Raw genomic sequence first — 26,270 nt, forward strand, 5'->3', positions numbered from 1 at the left:
CATAGGAAAGATGCTAATGAATGTGTTACCTGGGTGACAAATGCTACCAGGGAAGGACAAGAAGGTTGGGTTGTTCTTTATTTTTTTAATATATTTTTATTGATTTCAGAGAGGAAGGGAGAGGGTGAGAGAGATAGAAACATCAAGGCTGAGAATCATTGATTGGCTGCCTCCTGCATGCCCCCTACTGCAATCCAAGCATGTGCCCTGACTGGGAATCAAACTATGACCTCCGGGTTCATAGATCGACACTCAACCACTGAGCACACAAACCAGGCAGGATGGGTAAATCAAGGAAGGCTTTCAGGAGGTGGTGGTAAATTTTCTTCTGGGTCTCAGAAGACTAAACAGTTCAACAGAGGAGAGAGGTGGGTGTCTTGGTTTAGGACCCAACTGAACCAAGACAGGCAGACAAATGCCAGGTATCTTATGAGGCCTGTTTCTTGGCAGGAAAGTGGGATAAACACAGCCAGACTGAGAGTGAGGCAAGGAGAGTTCTTTGGGACAACCTCAGAGAAGCTATCGTGAGCCCAGGAGTTGGGTGCAGCAGTGAATGGGTTGTAGAGCAGGGCAGGGACACTGTCAGAGAAACCTCGAGTGTGAGCTCCTAACACCCCACGGCCTGATCTCTTCTGGTTTCCTTTATCTCCAACCTTATATTACTAGTTTCTCTTTCTCCAGACCTTTTCAGCTAGCGGAAGACAGGTCTGCGTATGGTCCCGCATCCCCTGTGGCCTCCAGTCTGGGTTTGTCAGCTTTTCAAACTGCAGCACTATTCCCTCCTCTGCTGCCTCAAGGTAGATTGTGAGCCTGGCTGTAGGCAGCTTTCAGGAAGGGAAATTGTCCCTGTGGGAGCTGGCAAGCCCTGCAGAGGAAGACAAAGGTAGACCTGGGCCCTGCCCCCCACCCACTGTGTGTACTAGACAAGCTACTGTCCTCTCGGGGCCTCAGCAGACCCCATGTGCCAGGGTTGTTGGTGTGGCTCAAAGCCCCTGGCAGGTGAGTTCCCTCCCTCCCTCTCCCACGGGGCTGTGGTTCTTCAACCGGAGCCTGCATTCCTGTCCCCAGGGGAGAGCTGTCCCAATGAACAAGCCTGGGCCCCACCTCCAGAAAATCCAAGGCAGGAAGTCAAGGTGTGCCTGATAATTTGTTATTTCTAGCCTGTGTCCAGGTAATGCTGAAGCTGCTGTTCTGGGAACCACAAAGTCTTAGATCCTGGCTGTGTGTCCCTGGGAAGCTCTTAAGACTCCCAAGCCCAGGTCTCACCCCAGCCCATTTTCATGGGAATTTCTAGTTTTGGAGCCCAGACATTAATATTTTTTCAATGCCCTGGTGATTCTAATGTACAATAAAGTCAGGAGCAAGTGGCGGGGGGGGGGGGTAATCAGAGTAACTGCTGATACTTATCAAGCTCTTACCATGTGCCAGGTGTCAGCTCCTGCACATCAGATGTGCTTCCTCCTCCCACTGACTCTATGAGTTATGTGCTATCACTATTCCCAAGTTGCATGTGAGAAAGCTAAGGCCCAGAGAGGGAAAGTCATCTGCCCAAGATCACACAGCTGGGAAGTACCAACTCTCAGACTCCCATTCATTGTTTTGTCTTGAACATTGTGAATTCCCCAAACACCCCGGCAGCGATGCCTTTGTAAACTGCCCATTCTCCCTGGCCTCTGACAGGGTACACACACATCAACTCCCCCTCCCACATACAGCCCCGTGCCACATACCTTCAGGTGTCCAGACCTGCACACGGACGCACAGCCTCGCCCTTAGGTGTGTGCATATCTGCACAGACAGCCTCTCCCATGTACTCCATCACACATCTGCCTTCTGGGGGGCCTCACGGGCACCACCTGATTTGAATCTTGGTTCTGTTTTTTAAATGCACGCAGCAGGGCCATGAAATCACCTCTGGTTTTCATGGGAAAGCATTCGCAGTTCTTTCATCTGAAATGTCCTAAGCTCCCCAGAGTGACAGGATCAGGCTGGTGTGAATTAATGACTCATGTCGGCTTAATCAGGGAGGGTCACTGTAGGGCTTTTGTTCTGAGCAGACACAGGCCAGATCAGGCTGGAGTGGGGCAGATGTGAGCGCTGAGCTCTGTGGCAAGAGGCCTGACTCCGTTGCCTTGCCAACAGTATGACCCTGTGCCTCAGTGTACACACCTGCATAATGGGGTGATCACAATAGAAGAAGAGGGTCTTACAGTTCACAAAGCACTGTCAGAGCCTTGGTTCTGTTTGATCCTCAAGTGAGATAGCCTAAGGCTCCTCCACCCCCAGAGAGAGTGAGGGATGTACTCAAGGTCACACAACAAGTAAAAATGCATCTAAACGAGGTCTCAGGACCAAAGTAGAGGTGTGTTGTGGCTGTGATGGTGGGTTCTGATATATCTAAGACAGGGTAGAAAGTAAGTCATATTTTATGTCCCCATTCTCTCAGAAATATCTGGGTGCCACCTTCCAGGCCCAGAGTAACAGAAGGAGTGGTAGTGTGCTAGTTAGTGGTAGTGTGCTAGTTAGTGGTAGTGTGCTAGTTAGTGGTAGTGTGCTAGTTAATGGTAGTGAGGTAGTTAGTGGTAGTGTAGTAGTTAGTAGGAGTAATGGTAGTTAGTAGTAATAAGCGCATCTATCATTTATGAGGGTCAACTGTGCCAGCCTCTAAGCCTTATCATATTCCTGATCTTCCATCAATCCTAAAAGACACTTGTACTTTTATCCCATTTCACAGAAGTGGAAACTGAGGCTCATAATGGAAAATGATTTGCACAAAGCACCTACTCTGAACCAAAGAGCATCTGGGATTTGAACCCAGTTCTAAAGTCGCTGGAAATAAGGACCTGACCCAACTGGCGTGGCTCAGTGGTTGTGCATCGACCTAGGAACCAGGAGGTCGCACTTCGATTCCAGTCAGGGCACATGCCTGGTTGCAGGCTCGGTCCCCAGTAGGGGGTGAGCATGAGGCAGCCAATCGATGATTCTCTCTCATCATTGATATTTCTACCTCTCTCTCTCCGTCTCCCTTCCTCTCTAAAATCAATAATTTTTTTTTTTAATAAGGGCCTGGTTCCTACACACCCCACCTCTGGAAACAGCCTGCCCTCAGCTCACTTCTACCTCCCCCTCGCCTCTGCCTCTGCAGCCGTGGCCTCCTGCCTCTGGCATCTGAGGGAGCAGTTGGCTTTCACAGTAGCACTCAGCAGCGTGTGGAGAGTCTGAGGGACGTGATTACTGTGCTTACTTTTTACTTGAAATGATTTGCTCAGCAGTGGACAGGTCCACTCAGCCACACAACGCCTCCCAATATCAAACAGCTTCAGTGGGCAAAGTTCATTCCGGCTCCCACCGGGGATTGAAAAAATTCCCCAGGGTCCCTTTGCTGAAAACAAGGATGCTCAGCTTCAGGGGGCCACAGAGTAGGGGAGGAGAGGTCAGGAGTCATCTGGATGGCCTGGAAAACTCACCTGAGCCCCCCGTCCCCCTATAGCCAGGGGCCCCTATTTTTATCCCAGCCTGTTGGCATGAGGTGCTTTGTTTTGGGGCCCCATACCCAGAAAGAACAATGCCCTGTCCCCAGTCAACAGGGCAGAAAGTAAGTCATATCTATGTCCCCATTCTCTCATCATGCCCCTTTATCCTGACACTCTGACCTCTAACCCAGCACCTGTGCCTTTACTTACCTCAGTAGCTTTTTAAAAATTCTGACTAATTATGCATGTCCTGCCTCTAAAGCAGCTTATGAAAGTTTATTTCATACAGAAAGGTTTTATATGACTTAAGTGAGGAAATTCAGGCAAAGGGAAGAAAGGAAAAATAAGATGATGATTCACAGGCATAACACATGCCACTGCAGTACCGCTGCAAGCGGGGAGCTGCAGATTCAGTGCTGAGCTACCAGACAGGCAAGGGGAAGAGGGCAATACATTGAGTTCCATGAGCCAGAGTCTCCATTAGGTCACCCTTCACCCTCACCACAGGGCCTGCATAATGATGGCCCTTTGTGGCACACAATACAGGTGTCCTCTTCTGTGGGGACCATCTGTCCCCTCTCCTGAGGGGCAAACCAGGGAAGCTCCAGCCACATTAGCTTTACTCAAGCCCTTTAAGGTTTCTTAGGCCTTTGCAGACCCCCTCCGCCCCACCCACATCCTTTCACCTGATTAACCCCCACTTTTTCTTCTAAGCTCACCCAATTACACTTCCTACAGGAAACCCTTCCTGGCAGCCAGTCTTCCTCACTGCAGTATCCCCAACATACAGAGCAATGTTTGGCTCATAGTAGGTGCTCAATAAATATTTGTTGGTTGTTTAAATGAGCAAGTAATGATCAGATGCATACCATCCAATACAACCCTAACTACTTTCTCTACCTTGAGAGGGGCTGAATAGAGGAGGAGGAGAAGGAGGAACTCGGGCTTCCTTAAATAAGAGGCTCCCGAGCACTGGGGCCCCCCATCTGGTGCCAGGACACCCATGGCCAGTAGTCCAGCCTCTGCATGCACTCTCCCTTTCCTTCCTCCCTCCAGCACCCATCCACCGTAGCTCGCCTATAAGGAAGAACCCTCTGCCTCCCTCTGCCCCCGAAAGAACCTAAGCCGGCACTCACTATCACCCCCCCCTGCCCCGCCCCAGCTTTCCTTAACTGGAAACATGTCCCCAGAGCCAAGGCAGGATCAATGTTCCGGTCAGAGAACTTTCACAATTTCCAGCTCCCTGAGGTCTGTGAGCCTGCTTTGGAGCCAGATGTCGGGATGTTTATGTGGAATAGCCTGAGTTTTTAATGTTTGTGGCAAATTTCCATTTGTTTAAAGCATAGTGCCAACCAAACAAAACCCCTCTGATGGCCTGAGGCTACCATTTGTAGCACTCAGGGCTGGATCCAGAATGGCTAAGAAGAGAAAGGATGGCCTTCCAAGCAGAGAAATTAGGGAACTGGCAAAGGCAAAGGCTTAAAAGCTGGGGTAAAAATAAAAATAAAAATAAAAATACAGTTTATGTCCAGGTCAGCTGGATATAGATGAACTCTGGGACAAGGATTCCTCAAATATCCAATGACAGCCAGCAGCCATTACAACAAATAATTCCTTTACAACTGAAGTCCCCCACACTCTGCTCTTGGCTCTCTCCTTTTATGTAACAAATAGAACACACAAGTTCTGACTCCAGGCGCTGGGATATTATTTACTGTGAAGGCACTTACTGCATCTTTGCCGTTTAGAGAGCATTCACTCACATTCCCCTCTGAATAGCTCACCACAGTCTAGGAGTTATTTTGCTCCCATTTTATTGATGACAAAACTGAGTCTCTGAAGCAACTGGCCCAAGTTCATCCACAAACCTCTGCCTCTTGCACAAAAAGAAACTCATGTTGAAAACCCACAACCCCACACAGCGTCCAATATCAATTCCCAGGCATTTGTGTTTCTGGATTTTCAGGGCCTGCCTGGTCCTCTCTAGCAATATTTGACACAGTGTATTAATTTTTAATATGCTAAATGGTGAGATGCTCTTTAATCTAACTTGAATCTCCAACACCATTCATCTCTCACACCAGCCTTGGTTATTTCTGCTCCCCAAACTAGGCATGTTCCTTTTCAGCCAGAAGGCAGGGGGACTATGCGATTCCACTCCGGGGTGGGGTTTGGACTCAGATGTCATGGGTTCAAATCTCCATTCTGAGTGACTCTAGGTAAGTGACCCTTATTGCCTCAGTTTCCCCATCTGTAAAATGTGGGCAAACAGCAGGGGATTGGTATCCCAAGCTACAGCTCAGCCTGCCTTCCCCTGAGAAAGAGAGGTGAGCGAGAGGTCATAGCCACCATCTGCCGTTTCAGCTGCCCCACATGGGCCTCAACACTTGAGGTTCCCATCTTGGATTTGCATACTGGGGTGTTTGTTGTTGTGGAAACTGCCTAACAATTTCTACCACGGAAACAGCCCTAGCAGAACACACAAATATTTTTATTCTGTGAGCTGTTATTTCTGAAAAACAGAGGGGCTCACAGAAGCTTGTGAGGAGCAGGACAGGGCCTGATGCTGGGGAGGGAGCAACTCAGGAGAGAAGAGGAAGTGACAGAGAGGCCGTTCTGCTCTGTCCCCTCCCCCTTCCAGCCTCCTCCCCCTTCCCAACCTTGGGTTCTCCAACTAGCAACCTGGGGGGCAAATTCAGCTACAGACGTGTTGTATTTGGCCCAGGAATGATTTTACTGGGAAGATTTTACATCAAATTCCAGGTGTCCAGATTATTTTAGGAGATCTTCCACACGGGGCCCACATTCTCCCACAGGAGCTGAGAAATAACTGCTCTCTTTAGAAGAGCTGAGATTCTTCTTTGTCCCAGTCCCCACCACTCTCTGTTGACTCCCACCCATCTACTTCACTCATTCTTAAAACCTACCTGGCCTGCCCTAATCAGTTTAGCTCAATGGATAGCGCGTCAGCCTGCAGACTCAAGGGTCCCAGGTTTGATTCCGGTCAAGGGCATGTACCTTGGTGTGGGCACATCCCCGGTAGGGAGTGTGCAGGAGGCAGCTGATCGATGTTTCTCTCTCATCGATGTTTCTAACTCTCTATCCCTCTACCTTCCTCTCTGTGAAAAATCAATAAAACATATTTAAAAAAAACAAACCTACCTGGCCCTCACAGCAATTCGAATTTGCAACCCCTGGCCTCTGCTCTGTCCCAGGACCCAGCATCTCAATGTCGGGCCTGTGAACCCCCAGTGTGGCAGAACCCCTGAGCCATGGCCAGATTCCCTGAACTAGAGAACACCCTACATTTTCAACTGGTCACACTGTAGACTCCAGAACATTGGAATCACAGACCCTCAGAAGATTCAGCAATGCACCTTCTCTTTATTTACACTAAGCCTGATGAGGAACCCCAAAATACCAACAGACCCCAGCAGGACCACTTCAGGGCCTGCAGACCTTGGAACCCTGGATCCTTCTATTGAACTCCCCTCTTGTCAAGATGGGGAAACTGAGTCTCGGAGAAAGGAACTGGGTGGCCACAGGCATAGCAAACTGCTACAATAAGCCAATGTTGACTGGTCATAGCCCCCTTCCTCAGAGGCCTACCCACCCTCTTGAATTCTCCCTTCTTCCGTTGATCAAAGCCCACTCCCAGGAGAAAGCCTGAAACTCCTTCAGACCATGGTATCCAGAACTGGTGATGACTTTTGCCTCTCAGGGAATCTAAAGGAACTAGAGCTTTTAGTTAAAGAAATGAAGCCCATGGGAGAATTGCAGGCATTGGCTGTGGATAGAATTAGGCAAAGGAGGAAAAACAAGGAACCTTCCTGCAGTTCCTAGAATCACTCTACGTCATGCGTGATTAGAACAGGGCTGGACTGGGTTCTCAGACCCAAGGCAGCAGCTTGGTCTCATGAAGGCCCCAGTCTCCCCACCTATACAATGGGCATAACCCAGCTCTGAGATCCCTCATTCTCAGTGCACAGGCAGGACATTGGATATCCAGAGCTCCCACTAATAGACCCTGGCCTATCCTGCAGGGTCTCAGCCAGTCTGGCTCTTGGAGGCTCCCAACGGAGGTCTCATTGTCAGCATCAGAGGAGGCTCAGCACCTAAACCCCAGATGGGGACATGCCCATCTCCCTGGATCCCTGAGCCATAGACTGCTGGACACCCAGGACCACTGAGCTTTCTTTACATCACTCTCCCCAGCACCGGCACCAGATTGCACCCACAGTAGAGGTTCAAGAAACATGCACTGAATGAACAAATGGATGAATGAGCCAACAAATGGCAGGTTGTTAGAACCCCGTACCAATGGGATTAGACCCCATGCTCCCTTAACTGTAACAGCAGAATGTTCCATCGCTCTGACCCCAACATTCTAATAATGGTACTGTCCTGGGGATCCCTCTGGATCCCCCCTTCTCACAAGTGGACTGGGGCCAGAGGTCTGATGAGGTGTGTGCCCTCTCTGCCCCCCCTCCCTGTCCATCCCCCAGCTGTCTTCATTAAACCACAGGTGAGCTGGGGTTAATGGCTGGCCTCAGGGACAGGACTGACATTGCCCTGCTGCAGGGGACCATTCCTGCTGCATTTGCCATGATGACACCTCAGGGCAGGCTCATAATACTCGAGCATGTCACCTGTGTCCAGTGGGTGGGAGGAGTCTAAGGTGGTTGGTGGCCTCGAGTGCAGGCCCTGGAAGAATCAGACTGGTCTTTTCAACAAGGCACAGGTTGTACAGGAGTTGGAACACAGGTAAGCCCTGCTGTGGTCAAGGCCATGCTAGGTGATGGCAGGGAGATGCGGTCTGCCCGGGGTAGAGGGCGGGCTTCTCAACAGAGGGCGCTGAGAAGGGGCTCCCCAGTGTAGATGGGAGGAAAGGCTCTTCCTAGCTCACTGTACAGCATGAGCAGGGCAGGAAGTGTGCCAGGGCACTGGTTAGGGAAACATGAAATGGCACCAGTGACTTGGGGTGACACAGGGTAGCATCAGAGGAAAGAAAGAAGCAAGGGGAAGCACTTGCCTTCAAAGGGCCCAGTAAACAGAGAAGCTGGCCCCTCCCACTGGATCTGCCTTTGTCTGTCCCACCCCTGAATTCCCACTGTGAGAGGTTTCTGTTCCAGGCTCCTCTTCTAAGGCACAAATGCACCTGAGGGAGGTGGGGCCATCCACCCAGTTGAGCATCCACCCCTCCCCTCCAGGCACCACTCGAGCATGTCATGTGTGTCCTTGGGGGGTCAGCTCTTCGGGACAGGCACTCTGTCCTTTTTGCCACTCTATCCCAGTGTCAGGCACATAGTAGGTGCTCAACAAACACTGATGACTGCATGAATTATCTCATGAGATGCTCACAAGCACCCATGGGTTAGGCACACTCACCCTCCCACACAGTCTGGGATTCTAACCCAGGCAGGAGCTGCCTAGTCTGTGTTCAACAGGACAGGCAAGTCCAAAGCAGGAGCAAGGGTGCGGGTGCAAGGTGGGCATGATGCTGGGGATTCACTTCCTGTAACAAATGACCATAAACCAGTGGCTTTGAATAAGGGAAATGGATTCTCTCACAGTTCTGGAGGCCAAAAGTCTGAAATCAAGGTGTCGGCAGGGTCATGCTCTTTCCAAAAGTTCCAGGTTACATTCCATTCCTTGACTCTTCCAGCTTCTGTTGGCTCTGGGCTTTCCTTGGCTTGTGGCTGCATCACGACAATCTCCACTCCATCTCCACATGGCCTCCTTCCCTCTGTGTCTGTGTCTTCTCCTCTGTCTCTTACAAGGACACTTGTCATTGGGTTAGGGCCTATCTGGATAATCCAGGGCAATCTCATCTCAAAATCCTTTGTTTTATCTGCAAAGACCATTCTCCCAAATAAGGTCACATTCACAGGTTCTGGGCAGTGCTGGGCTCTAGGCTGGTGTCTGCAAGTTTCCCACTTTGTTCCTCTCTCTGTTCTTTGCCATGTGGCCAGACCCACTTGGGACAATTCCGGGAACATGTGTGTCTCTCCTGGGCCCTCCAGGCCGACCTTTCTGTACTCTGTCCACAGGTTTGCCAGGCACGGCTCCAGACCTAGAAAAGAGAAAGCAGATTTTTGGACAAAACTTTATACCTCCAAAGAAGCCAAAAACCTTCCTGCAGCTCGTGTGGGAAGCGCTGCAAGATGTGACGCTGATCATCCTGGAAATCGCGGCCATCATCTCCCTGGGGCTCTCCTTCTACCACCCACCTGGCGAGAGCCAAGAAGGTAAGACAGGGGGACCCCTGCCCCCCTCCCTGCAACATGTGTGCCCAGCCACACCAGAGGGCACTCGGGCTAACAGCCACTCCTCCTTCCAGGTGAGGAAACCAAGGCCCAAGGGGCTGGGTCTCACCCCCAGCCAATCGGTGGCCGAGCCAACACCCAGCTCAGAGCCCTGCCCCCAGTGTTCCCGAGTGTGAAATGCAAGGGCTGGACCAACAATAGTAATAATTACAATGATCATTTATTGAGCACTTACAGCATGCCAAGATCTGAGCTGAAATGGCCTCCTAACAGCCCCCATAAGGTAGTGCATGATTATGCCCATTTTATTTTTTTCTTAATTTTATTTTATTGTTTAAAGTATTACAAATAGTAGTACATATGTCTCCTTTTTTTCCCCATTGACCTTCCCCCGGCCTCCCCTACCGCCCCCCGCCCCCCAGCACATGCCCTCACCACCCCCCGCACCCCCCAGTGTCTTGTGTCCATTCGATTATGCCCATTTTAAAGACATGGAACCAAGGCACAGAGAAGTGCATTAACTTGCTCAAGGTCTCCCAGCTAATAAAGAGTCCTTAGTTTTTGTAGTGGAGCTTAGAAAGACTGCTGCCAGGCCCCTCTCTGAGAGTCTGGTTTTATTGGATGGAATACAAGTGAGGGTGGCTCTGGACGTATGTCCAGACTGCTCTCTGAGGGCTCCCACTCTCACATCTGAGGACAAAGCCCCCAAATTGCTTACCTGGTGGGCTGCATTCACGATGTTTGATTTGACAGTGCTTCAGCCCATTCACAGAGATGAATGGGTACTGCCCTCTGGGTACTCCAGCCTCTGAGGGACCCTCCTTCAGCTCCAAAGCTGGGCTTCTCCTCAGAACCCCAAGTCACTCATTCCTTGAGGCATGCAACGATGAAAAAATTCATGCACCGAATATTCGAGAACAAGGATTACAAACGATAGCCCACAAGCCAAATCTGGCTCACTTTCCTGTTTTTGTATGGCCCATGAGCTAAGATTGGTTTTTACATTTTTCAAATGGTTGAGAAAAATGAAAATAATATTATTTTGTAACATGTGGCTTTTACATGAAATTCCTACTTCATTGTGTAAAAAGAGTGTTTTATTGGAACACCCCCATTTCTTTTTCATATTGTCTACGCTGCTTTCCTGCTATAATGGCAGAGGTGAGTAGCTGCGACAAAGACTATATGTATGGCCCACAAGGCCTAAAATATTTACTATCTGGCCTTTTACAGAGAAAGTTTGCCAACCTCTTTCCTAGAAGGTCAGAATGTGGAGTTTTGCCTCAAGAAAACCATTCTCCTTCTCCTTAATTCCCTCCACTCTGCGTGTGGAGGTTAACTGCCTCAATTTTATACTTCATATTACCAAGTTGATTTTTTTTTCTCCATGGCATCTCTCCAAAACGGGTTTAAAGACATAATAAAGACATGCCTCATACTATGAGGTAAAATAGAAAGCCAGACAGAAAAAGAATGGAAACAAATAAACTGTGTTTGCTACTATGATTGGGATATAAATTTGATTTTGAGCTTCCTGGCAGCCAAGGCAGAAAGGGAATTAGGATGGTTTGCATCGCTCAGATTATCAACAGGAGGAAACATCGTCCTATAGGAAGAGAGCATACCCCTGACGATGAATTCTGGGATGAACTTTCACATAGGCCATAAGAGATGAATCATGGGCAGCATTCTTTGCAGAAGTTTTATAGAAAATGTTGAAGAAGATTGTGCATGGCTATTTGAATAGGCCTTGAACAGAGCTAAGGGTGCAACACAAAAACGTAATAATTGTTCTTACTATTTTTATAGCTACCACTAGCTGAGAGCTTTTACAGTAGAGGTTCATTTGATCCTCACAACAACCCTGTGGGTAGGTGCTATTATTATCCAGGAAACCGGGGCCCTGAAATAGGAAATGACTTGCTCCGTCACACGCTAGGAAGCACAGAACCATGACTCAGACAGAGACGTTCTGGCTTCTGAGCCCTCGCTCCTATCATTCAGAAAGAGATGGGGTTGAGGCAGTGCCAGCTGAGTAAGTGACCTCATGTGACCCAAGTCAGTGCAAGATTAGAACTCAGAGGGCAAGTGGTGGAGGGGGTGCAGCGGGAGCACGCATAGAGCTCCCAGTGTGTGCCAGGGAGAGCCTTCCAGAGCCCTCCAAACAGATGCCTGTGAACGCCTCCATCTTCAAGAGGTGGAAACCAAGGCCCAGAGTGAGGAAGCACTTGCCTAAGGCCGCACAGCTTGTACACAGTAGGGCTGAATCTGAAACCCAAGTTGTCTGGTTCTTTTCACTGCCCTTCCCTGCCTCCAGCTGAGACACTAGTGCAGACCGTACTCTGGGTCGACGAGTGCAGTTGTGCACACTCTAGCTCCACAGAGTGAAGTTCCAGAACTTTGTGATGATACTTACGCTTCCCTGACCCCCAGACCCTGGCCTGAGCTCTGAGCTCTGGGCTTACCATGTTGCCAGGACCACCCCCTTGCCAAGTCAAACACAGGCTTCATCAGTTAATTAAAAATTGATGCAGGTGATGAACTAAAAGACTATAGAGTGCCTTGCAGCAGCCACAGCCCTTCCCTGTTTTCGTTCTTGGCTCAGAGAGCTCTAGACACTTGTCAGAGGTCACACAGCATAGTTGTGGCAGGGCTGGGATCTACACACCCAGTGCTCCCAACTCCCTGCCCATGACAGTTTCCCTAGTGCTAGAGTGCTAGCAGAGTGACAGGCACATAGTAGGTGCTTAGAAAATGTTTGTGGCTTAACCAGTTTTGAGGGCCTTTATTTGGTAACCACCTAAGAGGTAGCTTCCCCATGTTACTGGTTAACAAACAGAGAGAGGCCCAGAGAGGCCATGTGCATTCTCCGAGGTCACACAGAATGAAGCCACACCTTAGAAAATCTCAGGTCCAGGGAAAGCAGCTGCAGATTCCACAGACTCTGTGGTCACAATCTCTAGGTCCTGTTTCTGCCCCAATCTGAGGGGACCTAGAGGAGATCTCAGCGAGGCCTGCCCACTCTCTTCTTTCTTCCTGTTCCTGGTCTCTTCACCCTAATGCACCAGGGGCAGCAGGAGTTGTTCCGAGTCCAGCGGCTCCCAGTGGCTAAAGACCTAACCCAGAGATCCAGACCCCACTTTCTGGCCATTCCAAGGCACGATATAACCATCTGACAGTTGTCAGAAGGAAATTAAAGCTAATTTGCTGGCAGAGTGAGTGCTCACTCTGATGGGCCCAGAGGGCTCCTTGGTGTCGAATCAGCAAGGGCAGCAGGCAGGACTGGGAGTCAAGGCAATGGGGTGTGAATCCTACTCAACCGCCACGCCTGGTTTCCAGAAGCCAGTCCAAGGAGAGCAGCTCATGAAAAGGGGGAGAGAACCAATACTTATTGTGTGCCATGTGCCAGGCCCTTACTAGGTCCAGGTCGCACAAATTCCCTGGGGTCATCGCACTTTACAGCTGTCCAAACTGAGGCTCAAAGAGGCCAAGTACTTCCTCTTGGTCACACAGCAGAGCCTGGACTTGAAGCCTAGTCTTTCCACTTCTAGAACCTGAAGGCTTTCCATTGTCCTGGGATGTTTCCAAGTGTCTTGAATGCTTCAATAACTAATGGGGTGGGGTGGTGTGGGGAGGTGGGGGGGGGGGCGGGAGGGCATTAACAAGGCACACACAGGGAAAGAACAGCCTTCCCCATGTACAGAGCATGTAGCAGGGACAGGGAATAACAAAAGCCCTGTAAAGTGAAGCACTGGGCTCTGTATCTCAAATCACTCCCCTGAAGTTCAAGAGAATGCATTTCCATATACTGGGTTTCTATTTAGCAAGGTTCACCCGTGTTTTCCAGCTTTTTTTTGCGGCGGGGGGGGGGGAGGGGTAATTGGTGTCATTCATGGTGGTAGAGGGAACTCTAGTTCCCCTCCTCCTGCCATCACGTGGTCTGGAATATAGCTGGATCCCCTCTGTAACGCGGGGCTCGCAGCTCCATTCAGGCTGGCTGTGGGACTGGACTGCAATAATGTGTGCCAATGCTGGGCAACGGGAAGCAGCAGCTTTAACTGAGCCGTTACTGTGTGCTCACTGCAATAGCTGCTTTACATAAAGGCTCACCCTGAGTCCTCCCAACCCCCTAGGAGGGAGCGCCTGTCAGTGCCCTCATTCTGCAGATGAGAAAACCCAGGCACAGTGGTTCAGTAGCTAGCTCCTGGGCACACAGCAGTTAAGTAGTACAGCTGGGATTTGAACTCAGGGCTGGCCCCATGTCCGTTATCCGCACGATAATGAATATCATTACAACCAAAGGCTGATTCAATTAAATAGTTTAAAATAACTAGAAAAGCTTTGAAATTCCCAAAGGAAAAAGGTAGCTTTGAGAACCTCATACAACGATGTGATTGTTAACTAGCCTGTGCAGAACGGCTGGTGACACACACTGCCCGGCCACAATGATTCTGTACCATCCCAGCCTGGACATACCAGCTGAGCCTGGACCCTCCCAGGAGCTGGGAGCTAAAAAAAAAACAAACAAACAACTCCCTGGTACCACTTGGCCTTTCTGTCATGTTGTTTCTGTCCCCTGGCTTTCCCAGAGGCTCCTGCTGGGGTCTCCTAAAACTGCTGTTCTGCCCTGGCCGGTGTGGCTCAGTTAGTTGGGTGTCGTCCCATGCACCAAAAGGTTGCTGGCTCCATTCCCAGTCAAGGGCACATGCCTAAGTTGTGGGCTCAATCGCCGGTAAGGGGCATGCAGAGGTAGCCAATCAATGTTTGGCTTCACATCGATGTTTTTTTTCTCTCTCTCTCCCTCTCCCTTCCTCCCTCTCTAGAAATCAATAAAAAGTATTTTTTAAAAACCTGTTGTTCTCTCGCCCTGGCCAGAGTGACTCAATGGTTAGAGTATTGGCCCGAGCACCAGAGTCACAGGTTTGATTCCCAGTCAAGGGCATGTGCCTGGGTTGCAGGTTTGATCTCTGCCCCCTGTCAGGGCACATGTAGGAGACAACCAATCCATATGTCTCTCTCACATCAATGTTTTTCTCTCTCTACTTTCTCTCTCTCCTCCTCCCCCATCCCTTCCACCCTCTCTAAAAATCAGTGGGAAAAAATATCCTCCCATGAGGATTAACCAAAAACAAAAACTGCTGTTCTCTCTTCCTTGGGATTGAATTGGACTTCCATACAATTGGCCATAGGTCTATGGCAATGTTTTCTACTTTTCCACATGAGACCAGCAAGTGGCAGAGAGGGCACTAGGCTCAGGGACAGTGGGCAAGGCAGGTCCAGTGTCAGATCCTAGGCCCAGGCCTGGATTCAAACTCCAGATCTGCTGTGTGACCCCAGGTGAGTTACTGTCCCTCTCTGAACTGCTTCCCTTTTTTCAGCCAGCTTGATGATTAAAGTGAGTGCTTGGCATATAGCAGGTCTTGCAAATAGCCCAGTCGCCTGCCCAACCCCCATGGGAGAGAACTACCCTGAGTTTTCCAGGAGTAGATGGTCAGACATGGAAAGGGCGTTCTCTACCCCCACCCTCTTCCCCAGTGGAAAAAGGAGCTAGTCCTGGCTGCAGCAATCACCTTGGCTGTGTCACCTCACCGCTCTGGGTCTCAGTTTCCTCAGCTGTTAATGGAAGAACTCACTCTTTGGATCCTGTGGGGAAGCAGAAGACAGAGTGTGTGGAAGGGCTAGGAAAGGCCCTAGCATTCGGCACCATGTGGACAAGACCTGCCTTTGAGTCTGAGGCCTTTGCATTAAATATGTGTGGTATTTTTTCATTTTCTTTTTCACATGGTGGGCCTGGCAGGCCTCAAGCAATTTGAGGGCCCAGACTGGGAGGTTCAACAGAGCAAGGGTGTGAGGTGTAGGTCACACAGAGGCTCCGATGGAATGTGGGTATCCTCACTGTGTGGTTGGGGCTCAGATCCAACAAAGGCCAAGTAAGAACCTCCTGTGACTGAGCACAGGCCGGAGCATCCACCTTCTTTTCCTTGAGCCCAGAAGGTGGTCTCAGTGAACCCCAGTTTGCAGATGGGGATGCTGCAGCTCAGGAAGAACAGTGATTTACCCAGGCTAGTTCAGGGACAGCAGTGCAATTAGAACCAGCTCGTCAGAGGGCAGGTCCAGTGCTCTGGTTCCTACCTCCCAACCTAGAGACCTGCCTCGTGGTTGCTGGGAGAACGGAAGGGAAGGACAACAGCAAAACTGCATTTTAGACCCTAAAGCAAGCACAGTGTTGATTGGTCTCATTCTGTTACATCCTCACTTTTTCTCGTTTCTCGTTAAGCAGGCCTCTCTTTTGTGCCAGGTCTGTGCTGGAGATGCCATGGACCTCACCTCATTAAATTCCAGCCCTCAGAGTGGTCCCCAAGATAAGGAATACATTCCTATTTTATAAATAAGAAAACTGAGGTTCAGAGAGGTGAAGTCATTACCCAAGATCTCACAGCTAGAACAAAGGCAGAAAACCAAAGTAGCTAAGACAGTAGGCTCTGAAATCAGATATCCTAGCTCCCCACTTGCCCTTCCTAGCTTAGACAAGTCATGTGGCTTCTCTAAGAAACCTCAGCTTCCACATCTGTGAAATGGGCAGAGTGAGTGCTCTGAGATGATATGTGTGAAGCCCTTTGCACAGGGCTTGGCACCCAGATGCACGGAATAAATTATTCATGATTATCTGATTATCAACATTTTCTGCTTGGCAGAGCTGGGATTTAAAGCCAGACCACTCGAGGCCCCATCTGCTCAGTGGTCGGCAAACTGCGGCTCGGCAAACCGTGGCTCATGAGCCACATGCGGCTCTTTGTCCCCTTGAGTGTGGCTCTTCCACAACATACTGACTTCTGCACATGGGCCACGAAGTTTCAATCACACTGTACATGCGCGCCTGCACGTGGTATTTTGTGGAAGAGCCACACTCAAGGGGCCAAAGAGCCCCATGTGGCTCAAGAGCCGCGGTTTGCCGACCACGGGCCTAGCTGATCCCACACCATCTGCTTCCTTCTATTCTCTGCAGGATGCGCCACAGCCCAGGCTGGGTCTGAGGATGAAGGGGAGGCAGAGGCAGGCTGGATTGAGGGGGCTGCCATCCTCCTCTCAGTCATCTGTGTGGTCCTGGTCACGGCCTTCAATGATTGGAGCAAAGAGAAGCAGTTCCGGGGCCTGCAGAGCCGCATCGAGCAGGAGCAGAAGTTCACCGTGATCCGGGCTGGCCAGGTGGTCCAGATACCTGTGGCCGAGATTGTGGTTGGAGACATCGCCCAAATAAAATATGGTAAGTGTCCCAGCCACAGAGCTACTTGCTAGAGCTGGAGCAGAGATGGGACAGGCCAAGCAGACCCAAAGAGGCTGGCCCAGAGAAGAGGGTGGGTCCCTGAAGGCTGATTCCAAGCCAAGATGTCTTCTGGGATCCTTTGTAGAAGGCTACTTCCTGGAGGGAGTAGATTTCAGAATTGATTTAACTCAGAAATGGCAAATACTTGGCACATGTGTCACCACTCTCAATACCTTCAGACATTACTAAACAGTCACAGCTCAGGGCCTCCATACAGCCTCAGAAGCCTTCTCAACACAATACTCCAAGGACTACTCATACTCAGAATGGGTTCATGGGATGAAGTCAATTTCCTATTCCTGATTTGGCTATTGATGGATGGTTGTTGGGCCAGTTGCGTGTGATGGGGAGTGGACATAGATGAGTGGACATTCTAAGCCTGTGATACTACCTTGGAGAAAGTGGGCAAGCTGGTGCCAAAGGAGTTTAGATGAGTATGTCCTTGGGAAAGTAGAGGCAGAAGATGGAAGCGAGATTGGAGTATACCCCTCCTCACTTAGCCCTCGGGGGTTTGGTTTCCTCTGATAATGTGACTGTGCTGGAGTCTCCTCTGCCTAGCCCAGATGGACTAGTCCCTTTCAAAAGAATTCCTCAAATCATAGTTGAAACCAGAGAATGAATCATTGAGAAAACTAGGCCTCAAGACCACACCAGGCCAAGAAAAGCACTTAATAAACTAAAGAACATGCCTGCCTGAGCTAGGATTGTTGGGCCCAACCTCAGCCCTCCCAGCCTGTACCATTCACTTCAGCTCCAGTCTTCAGCTGCCTATTGGCCTGTGATGGGCGCCAAGTTGGTTCCTGCACCCTGGGAGCTCTAGGCAGCTGGTCCCAATAGTGAACCTTCCCTTATAATCATAACTTCTGGGGACTATTCCAGCCTCTTCAGCCACCTGAGACCCTGCTGACTCCCTTGACCTTCCTCCCATCAGGTGATCTCCTCCCTGCTGATGGCCTCTTCATCCAGGGCAATGACCTCAAGATCGATGAAAGCTCCTTGACAGGAGAGTCTGACCAGGTGCGCAAGTCCGTGGACAAGGACCCCATGCTGCTGTCAGGTGAGCTGCAGCCCAACAGTGGGCTCACTCCCATTGCTGGTTTTGTCCCCTTCATGAGGCTGGAGGGTCATGGAGACTTTGGTCCTTGGCTCCAGATCTCTGGCCAGCTCAGCTCCAAGTGAGAACTTCCTCTCTTTTCCCCAGCAAACATGCATTGAGCCTCCTGGGCTCTCAGCACTGCTTTAGGGATACCACAGTGAATAGAATCGATAAAGAATCTCTGCCCTCAGGTAAATTACCTTCTAGTGATTTAGTTTTCTGAAAAGTCAAACATTGAAGCCCATTCTTATCAGGATGAGAAAGAATCAGTCAGGTGACAATTGTTTTGTTTTGTTTAATCCTCACCTGAGGATAGTTTTCCATTGATTTTAGAGTGAATGGGAGATAAAGGGGAAGACAGAGAGAAATATCTATGTGAGAGAAACACATCAATTGGTTGACTCCTGCACGCCCCGACCAGGGCCAGGTCAGGAAGGAGCCTGCAACCAAGATGCCCTTGACTGGAATTGAACCCAGGACCCTTCGATTCCAGGACCCTTGGCCCAGGCTCATGGGAAAAGATAGTGAGCCAAACTGGCTAGGGCTGGGTGCTAGACAAATAGGAAGGGATGAGGCAGATGAGGCCTCAGTCCTGAGGAGCTATGGTGTAGTGAGGAGAGATAGGCAATGGGAAAATTCCAGATGGTGGTAGGTGTGTGGCAAAAATAAAGCAGGACAAGGGGAGGCAGGTGGCTGGAGAGGTCAGGGGGGGCCATGTGTGAGCTGAGGTGTGAATGATGAGCAGGAGCTGGCCTTGTGACTATCCAGGGAAAGTATACTAGGCAGAAGGAACAGCAGGTGCAAAGGCCCAATGGCAGGATTGTGCTGGAGGACTGTGAACAAGATGGAGATGTGGAGGGGGCCAGCTGTCAGGCCTCATGGGCATGGTCAGGAGTTTGGAAATGTTTTGTGTGATGAGGATTCTCTGGAATGGTTTTAAACAGTGAAGTGAACACATTTACTTTTTTAAAATCTCACTCTGGCTGCTGCAGGGGGCAAGACAGGGAGCAAGGAGACCATGCAGAGGTAAGGCACCAGCCAGGTGACCACCCTCCCTCCAACAGGAACACCCAAAAGGCCTTAATGTCCAGCAGTGCTCATCAAGTAGCCTCTGATCAGCTACTTTGGGCCTGACCCTGGACTAAGCAGTGGGTCCCACCTCTGGCTTCAGAAGCCTCCAGCCAAGATAGGCTGGGATAAGCAGACCAGCAAACAACTAATTCCACACTGGAGGAGTGAGGAAGGTGTACAAAAGCCAAGAAGGGAACAGAGGGGGAGGTGGAATTGAGCTGGGTTTTAAAGCATGGGTAGCAGCCCACCAAACAGAGTTTTGGATAAAGGGCCCTCCTAGCAGAGGCAAACATTTGAAAGGCACAGAGGTTTGAAGGAGTGTATGTCATCCTCGAAATACAACGTCCCTGCCCTCCTGTAGCTTAGACTCCAAGAGACAGACAATAAAGAAGCAAGCAAGCACATATATAACGTAATTTCATATAGTGATAAATCAGTGATAGTGATAATTCTGCCATGGTAATGAAATAGAGACCCAGAGGAAAGGACAGGAATCTTAGCTGGTCAGGGAAGGCGTTGGAGCTAAAACCAGAACTGTGACAAGAAAGAGCATTATAGGCAGCGGGATAGCAAGTGCAAAGGCCCTGGGGTCTGACTGAGAGATGGAAATCCTCAAATGCTATCTTGGAACTTAGGGCCACATGGCCCTATGGTCCTAGTTCCAACCTCTGGTTAGCAGAGAGGCGAGCATTCTTGGGAGCCATGGCCAGGTGTGTCAAGTGGGTCATCTGGGTCAGTGGAAATTGAGGGGAGGTTCTGGGCCTGAGTGGATGAGTTGTGTCTGTACCTCTAGTCTATGAGAAGCCTCATAATTGGGGAGGGGTAGTAGGTTGTCTCCGAGGGAACTGGATGTCCCAGAGACCATCCAGAGAGCTCAGACCCGTAGGCCCTTGGAGACTTGGCAGTGATCTCTGCCTTCAGTGGGGAAGAACAGGGGACTAGGGACAGACAAAAGCATTCCAGGTCTTAACAAGAATCTGGGAGAGCCCTGTGAAGCTCAAACTGGTGGGATCACAGTGGGGTCAGCACTGGTCCTCAGCTCGGGAATGGGTGGTCTCTGAGCACTGGGACATGAGAGGCTCAAGTTGAACCAACTGCTTTAGTCTCAGCCTGTACAACTGGCTGAAAGCCTAGCTATGAACTTGGCTCTGAGCCTTTGGATGTCAGGAGACAGTAGCCACGGTCTCCCATGATGTCCTTGTGGACAAGATGGAGAAGGCTGTGCCAGAGGCCAGGAGATTTTGGCCAGTTTGTGCTGATTCTTGGATTGCGGTTATCTGGTTTCTAGTGGCCTTCCCTGGAGCTCTGTCCTGTCACAATATGGAAAGTGTGCCGTCAAGTTCACAGAGACCACCAGCCCAGGGAGCATGGCAAAAAGAAAGCAAGAGTCAGGACCCACAGAGATCACCAGAGTGCAAGGCGAATTAGACGGAAGGAAATGGAGCTTGACTGCAAGCAGCAGTGCTCACATTCAGAAACACAATTGCATGGGGGAAGGAGAAGCAAGTGGCTTGGCCCTGGCTCATGGGAAAAGACAGGGAGAAAGTGGCATCATTGGCCCAACAGAAAGTAATCTAACTGGGAAGAGAATTCTGTTGCAGAAGAACCATTCTAGGACAAAAGAGGCTGCCTGTAAGGTAATGAGTTCCCTGTCACTGATTGGAACTTAGGGCCACATGGCCCTGTGGTTCTGGTTCCAACCTCTGGTACCAGAGAGGCGAGCATTCTTGGGAGCAGTGGCCTGGACAGGCTGTGGGTGGGAGTGGTATAGAGAAGGCCCAAGCACTGCATTCAGTGCCCCTCCTAGCCGTGAAAGTCACGGATTCACCACACCCTGCTCACCCTGTAACTCTGCTACAAACCCACCTGGCTCCATTCCTGTGCCCTGCCTCTGCGGAAGCTGTTCCCTCCTCCTAATGGCCCTCCTTCTCCCTTTCACATTGCTCATTTAATTTCTGCCCATCTGCTTGGGCTTACCTCCTTCACAACGTCTGCTCTGAGCACCACCTCTGGCAGTCGCTCCCATACCACCTGGGGTCCTCATGTCAGCCTGTGACATCCACTCTGTGCACAGCCTTGTAATGTTGATTGAGTTTTTTTCTGCACAAACTGTCTCAAATGAAATAAAGAGCAAAACCCATCCACACTCCTGCCACCCAGACAGATCTAATGGGTCTCACTTTTATGGGCTTCTTCCATCTTTGGCCGTACACAGATAGAAGACACCAGGACAGACACACAGGTGGTACACTTCTATTTCGGTCCTCTCACCCGAACAGATCCAAGCAGGCGGGAGCCCAAGCCTGAGGTTATCAGGAGGTCATGCCCAGCTCCACCCCTGGGCCCTGCACACCTCAGGGCTCAGGCACTGCCTGCCAGAGTGAGGAGAGAGGCTGCATTGTAGAAAGAGCAGAGTTGAGCCAGGCTGAGCCAAATCCGGGCTCTGGAATGAACTCTCTGTGTGGCCTCAGGCAAGTTACTTCACTTTTATTGTCCCCTGTGAGGACAATAGGGGTGTCCTGGTGTATGATATAGGTCAGTGATGGCGAACTCATTTTTTTTGGTTGATTTTTCTTTGTTAAATGGCATTTAAATATATAAAATAAATATCAAAAATATAAGTCTTTGTTTTACTATGGTTGCAAATATCAAAAAATTTCTATATGTGACACGGCACCAGAGTTAAGTTAGGGTTTTTCAAAATGCTGACACGCCAAGCTCAAAAGGTTCGCCATCACTGATATAGGTGAAGCCCTACCTAGCATAGCGTTGGTAGGGGGATGCTCATGCTGGGTTGGTTCCCTTTCTGTTCCTAGGATGGAACCTGGACTTGGGGGCAAAATAGTCTTGGATTCCAATCCCGACTCCGCCCTTATTGTCTGGGAGACCCTGGACAAGCTTCTTAGCCTTTCTGAGCCTCCATTTTCTCACTTGTAAAATGGGAGCCTAACCCCAGCTCAAAGATTGTGACAAAGCATCCACTTTCCTCTCTCTCATTCATCTCAACTGTCTACCCTTGCCCTCTCTCTGCACTGTCCACCTTCTCTCCACTATCCACCTCCTCCCACCTTCGGCCTGCAGGAGCCTGCTTCCTCTAGGGGGGTTCCTTGATAGCTCTCTCCCCAGTGCTGTAAATTCTGGATAGCTGCCATTTGGATGCTCATTTTTGCGCATGACCAGACACCTCAGACCCTGTCCCTGTGCTGGGAGGCCTTGCTGGGCCTTCTGGTCAGATGACCCTCAGGGAACACAGAGGGACCAGGATAGGGGTGCCTGCGGGGTCCTTGTGGTAGTGCAGAAGCCCCCTTGTGGTATCTGGCACACTGTGTCAGCCTAGAGCAGCGGTTCTCAACCTGTGGGTCTCGACCCCTTTGGTGGTCGAATGACCCTTTCACAGGGGTCGCCTAAGACCATCCTGCATATCAGATATTTACATTACGATTCATAACAGTAGCAACATTACAGTTATGAAGTAGCAACGAAAATAATTTTATGGTTGGGTCACAACATGAACTGTATTTAAAGGGCCAGAAGGTTGAGAACCACTGGCCTAGAGGAAGGCAAAGGACACTCCGGTTCTGAGTCAGTTGGCCCAGCCATGTCTGGCTTGTGATCCTGGACAGGTCACTTCATCTCTTGGAGCCTCCATGTTTGTGTCCGTACAATGGGGAAGCAGGTGCGCACCCCCCCCCCCCCGCCTACCCAACAGGGTTGTTGTGGAACCCACATGCACAGACGGATGTGACTGTCCCTTGTAAATGGTGCTGTGTGAGGTGCTATGTGAGGAATAAGAGCAGCATTTGGAGACAGAACACTCAGGTTCTAGCCCTCCATCAAGCTTTGGCTTTGACCTCTGCCCCCCAGGACCCCAGTCTCCTCATCTATTACCCAGCAGCATCTACTCTGATGTCCCCAGTGCTCCAGGCACAAAGGAAATCATGAAGGCCTGGAGCTCCTTCCCCAGGACGGCCAGGCAGGCCCCAGCCCATGTCCGGTTCTTCAGACCAGGCAGAGTAGAAACAGTCAGGAATCGCAGGCTCACTGGTCCCTGGGTCCAAGCAGGGGTGTGGGGGCGCCAAACCAGAGCACAGCTGCTTCCAACTGCTGCCTACAGAAGTGCCCCTCAGTGCGACTGCTGAGTTCCCTGTGCAAGTGGAGCCTCCCAATATTTAAATGTTGGCAAGAAATCCCTATTCTTTTCAAGCCTGTGTGGGCCAAGCAACAGATGGGTGGGCCCTAGAGCACAAACTCTGACCTGGGCCCATTTCTTTTGTTTTAATTTTGTATTTTAATGCTGGAGTCCAACCCCAGCGGGTCCAGGGATCCCCAAAGGTGTGGACGGAGTCGGCGAAGAATGAATGACATGGAAACTGGGTTCAGTTCATCAGCATAGCGAGGTTCTCCCTCCAGGATCTCCAGGGAAGTTCTGGCTAGGATCTCCAGTGAAGTTCTGGTCAGGATCTCCAACCAAGTTCTGGTGCCATGTTCTCTCGCTAGGTTCTCCAGCCAGGTTCTCCATGTTCTCCAGCCAGGTTTGATCACCAGGTTCTATAGCCAGGTTCTATCCAGGTTCTTTTGCCATGTTCTGTCTAGGTTCTTTAGTGAAGTTCTGTAGCCAGGTTCTGTCCAGGATCTTTTGCCATGTTCTCTGGCTAGGTTCTGGTTAGGATCTGATGATGATGTGATGAGGATCTGATGATTATTGTCTTGTTACATCCGTATTTATACCAGCCGATTTTAATCCTGTCAATTTCTATTACAAAGGTTAAGGCGTTTCTTATCTCCATTCCAGGGAGTAAAGATTATGTAGCTTAACTACCCGCCTGGCACTTAATTAAGGGGTTGTATCCCCTCCCTAACCTCAGGGAAAAATCCCCACCTGGGGAAACAACCTTTCTCAGAGAGGTGACCTTGGTTAAAACACATGGCGCCAAGAAGGGGAGCAAACATATTAAGAACAGTATGCCATATATGCCAGGTCCCTTGAAACAGCAAGGATGGACCGGCTCCCGGCATTTTAAGATAATATCAAACTTTCAGAAAACTTGCAAGAACAGCACAAAGAATGCCTATGTGCCCTTCCCTCTGATTCCACTGTGATTACGGTTCTGCCCTGTCTGCTCTCTCAGGAGCCTCCCTCTTCCTCATCACGCACGTGATTGCCCTGGGCCCCTTCACATTTCAGTCTCTGCCCTAAGAAAAGGTATTCTCGTGTGTAACCACAGCACAGCTGTCAATTCAGGAAAGTCGACATTGATGCAGTACTGCAACCTAAGATACTGTCCATATTCATGTTTGCCTACTGTCCCCACAGCATTCTCCAACTGGGACCCAGTGCAGGGCACTGTGTGGCATTTAGGTGTCCTGCCCCTTTGGCCTCCTTTAACACGGAGCACCTTTCACGGAAGGCCAGTGGTTTTGAACCCTCCTGGGTCATGAACTCTGGTGACAGTCCCATGGAAACAGTGATCCCTCTTATGAGAAATAAATACCTAGACTTGTGACTTTGCAACTTTTCAGGGGATTTACAGATCCCTAGAGAACCTAGTCTTGTCTTGATTTGCAGCTGGGGAAACTGAGGCCCAGAGCAGTAGTGTAAGGCTCCACAGAGGGGAGGGCCAGAGAGAGACCCCAACCCTCTAGCCCCCCAGCCCTGTACTCCTGCAGCCCCCATGAGTGAGCTTTCCTCCAAGGGCCCCGTGACTTCTATTACCCAGCAGCATGGCCTGTTTGAAATGTCTTATGGTAAATTCCATCGGGAAGCCAACAACTAGGTGCCATCAGTGTGGCCATGGAAGGGCCAGGGGGCCAGGGTGAGGGCTTGTCCTCAAGAGTAGCAGGGTCTGGCTCCAGCAGGCCCATTAGCTCTGCCCCCTCCAGGACCCCCCAGCCTCCTCCATCACCACTGGAGCCAGAGTGTTAACAGCAGGAGGTTGCACAGGACATCAGCAAACCCTCTTGGGCCTGCTGCCCACCCTGCCCATCGAGTGGTAGGCCAAGCATGGAGAGCCACACCTGCCACCACTGCTGCCGCCTCCGGGAGCCTAGGACGATATCATGATGCTGGAAGGCCCAGTCTGCTGCTCGGCCCGTGCTCTCTCCATTACACTACCCTGCCTCTTCTCCATGAGAGGCAGTGGAGTGTAGTGGATAGAGCACGGGTTCAAGTCCCAGCTCCATCGCTCACAGCTGTGTGACCCTGGGCAGAGAGGCCACAGGTGGGTGAAGGGGCTTGGGGTTGTGCTTGCACCAGGACCTACCTCACCAAGCTGTTGTGAGGGAGACAGGCTCACGGGCACTAAAGCACTTTGCCGACTGTCTAGTGCTCTGTAAGTATGCGTTATTACTGTTAGCAACGGGGCTGGGAATCTTATAGTTTGCTTGGTGTTTGTGCCTAGAGGCAGATGATAATCCCCAGAAATGGTTTCCATTCTTTTTTCACATCTCTACCCCCAGAAAGAGACCTTTTGGAAGGTATGACCTCACCCCTCTTCCTGTCCAGAGAGAGGCCTGGGAAGTCAAAACTGGGAGAGCGAAGAGCACTGGGTTCAAGCCCTAACCTATGCCTCAGGTGCTGTGCAACCACAACCAGCCATTTGCCTTTTCTGGGCTCAAAAGCTGCATTTTGTGAAACTAGGCCCCTCCAGCTCTGCAAACAAGGGCTCAGTGTACCCCATTTGCCACTGCATGAGGCTTTGGCCCCAAGACAGCTAACACCTGGACCAGGTCAGGTGGGGGCCATTTCCTACTGCTCATAGCAAGCCTCAGGTAGAGATGAGCTTCGAGCCTGCAGTCGGGAAGGTTGTGGCCTGCCCTCTGCTACCAGGTTAAAGGTAAGGTCCCGGTGGGATAGGACAGGCTGTCCAGTTGGCAGAAGCCACCGTGTTCCCTGGCCCTGAGCTCCTTTCTCTCTCACAGACGGACAGGAGCTGGATGGCTGACCCAGCTCCCCCTCCGCTCTCCTGCCTTCCTCTAGCTTCCTGCCTTCCAACTCTGCCATAAGCCTTCCCGGCAAGGTGGGAAAACAGAGACTAGAGCCC

General features: G+C 50.5%; 1 protein-coding gene across 1 annotated transcript in view; it reads left to right on the forward strand.

Moving 5' to 3' along the window:
• Positions 1-26,270, forward strand: part of ATP2B2 (ATPase plasma membrane Ca2+ transporting 2) — a 199,500-nt gene that overhangs the window by 97,825 nt on the left and 75,405 nt on the right. The window contains exons 3-5 of the mRNA XM_023749426.1: positions 9,524-9,721; positions 16,746-17,003; positions 17,995-18,120. Of these exons, the coding sequence (XP_023605194.1) occupies positions 9,524-9,721; positions 16,746-17,003; positions 17,995-18,120 (582 nt within the window). The remainder of the gene's footprint in view (positions 1-9,523; positions 9,722-16,745; positions 17,004-17,994; positions 18,121-26,270) is intronic.

Source organism: Myotis lucifugus, unplaced genomic scaffold (genome assembly GCF_000147115.1).
Source record: "Myotis lucifugus unplaced genomic scaffold, Myoluc2.0 scaffold_8, whole genome shotgun sequence".
NCBI classification, from domain to species: Eukaryota; Metazoa; Chordata; class Mammalia; order Chiroptera; family Vespertilionidae; genus Myotis; species Myotis lucifugus.